The 1056-nt window shown below is 58.3% G+C and overlaps 1 protein-coding gene across 1 annotated transcript in view; it reads right to left on the reverse strand.

Moving 5' to 3' along the window:
• The window catches only part of LOC104622104 (electrogenic sodium bicarbonate cotransporter 1-like), a gene marked incomplete at its 5' end in the record, with an annotated part of 25338 nt that extends 25111 nt beyond the window's left edge, over positions 1–227 (reverse strand). The window contains one exon of the mRNA XM_010288769.1: positions 39–227. Within this exon, the coding sequence (XP_010287071.1) occupies positions 39–227 (189 nt within the window). The remainder of the gene's footprint in view (positions 1–38) is intronic.
• Between the last annotated feature and the right edge of the window lie 829 nt (positions 228–1056).

Here is a 1056-nt window from a genome sequence, read left to right on the forward strand (position 1 = left end):
AGAGTAAAGACACAGCCTGCTGGAAAGGAGATACTTACGGTGGTTGGAAAATAGCGACTGGTCTTGAATTTCTTCAGGGCCATGGAGCAGGTGTAAGTGCCAAAAAAGAGGATGAAAGACATGAGGGTGATGTCAGGGACATAGTCACAGTTGTTGCCCACAAGTTGTCCTCCGTATTTCAAGCACTCCTTCGTTGTCAGAGATGACCAGTCAATGGTGGTGTTGGACTGCAGGGCAAAACAAAGAACATGTCCATAAAGCTGTGCTCATGCAAGCACTGCTCGTGCTAGGACAGGAACGGGGACGGAGCATCGGGAAAAACATTGGGAGGAGAAGGGAGACACGGAGCAGAGGCTAAAAGTCCCCGTGCTTGTGCGCAGACAGAGTGGATTTTAACCCGGGCAGAGGATGATGTTACCTGGGAACTGAGGTAAAGGAGACAGAGATCTTTTGACCTCTGCTGGGGGCTGCCAGAGGTGCTCTGCATTTCTCCGGTGGAAAGGCAACGCTGGAAGCCTCACGCAGAAGCTGAGACCAGCACTCCCCACCCGTTCACTGCGAGCCACGCCAAACCCAAACCTGCTTCTCCCGGATCAAGACCAGCACTGCTTCCACAGCAGAAAATCTCCCTCCTCGACCTTGCCGGAGACGAGGCCTGAGCTTGCCTAACGCCAACTGGCATCAGGAGGCTGCTGCTTCTGGCCACGCTGCAGTTACCGGGTGTCCTGGCATGCCCTGAGCACCTCCACCGCGCAGTCCCCGTTGCCCCGGGCTAAGGGACGGGATGCCGCGCCGGGGAAGGCTGCGTGACCGTGCGCAGGACACTGCCCTGCTGCTGAAATAGCGCGTCCGGTCTTGCGGCGCGCGCCGAGTTCGGCATCGGCTCCGGCATCCTCCGGCGCACCTCGTGAAAGCCATCAGTCTGTCAGTGCCTGCCGAGTGCCGGACGGGCAAAGAAGAAGCCGGCGCACGCTGTAAATACTGGATGCTAATCGCACGCCTCCGTGCAGCAGGAGTTGCCGCAGTCCCCTCCGCTGCGCAGCCGAGCGGCCAGAA

Source organism: Phaethon lepturus, unplaced genomic scaffold, assembly GCF_000687285.1.
Source record: "Phaethon lepturus isolate BGI_N335 unplaced genomic scaffold, ASM68728v1 scaffold35236, whole genome shotgun sequence".
In the NCBI taxonomy this organism is placed as follows: Eukaryota; Metazoa; Chordata; class Aves; order Phaethontiformes; family Phaethontidae; genus Phaethon; species Phaethon lepturus.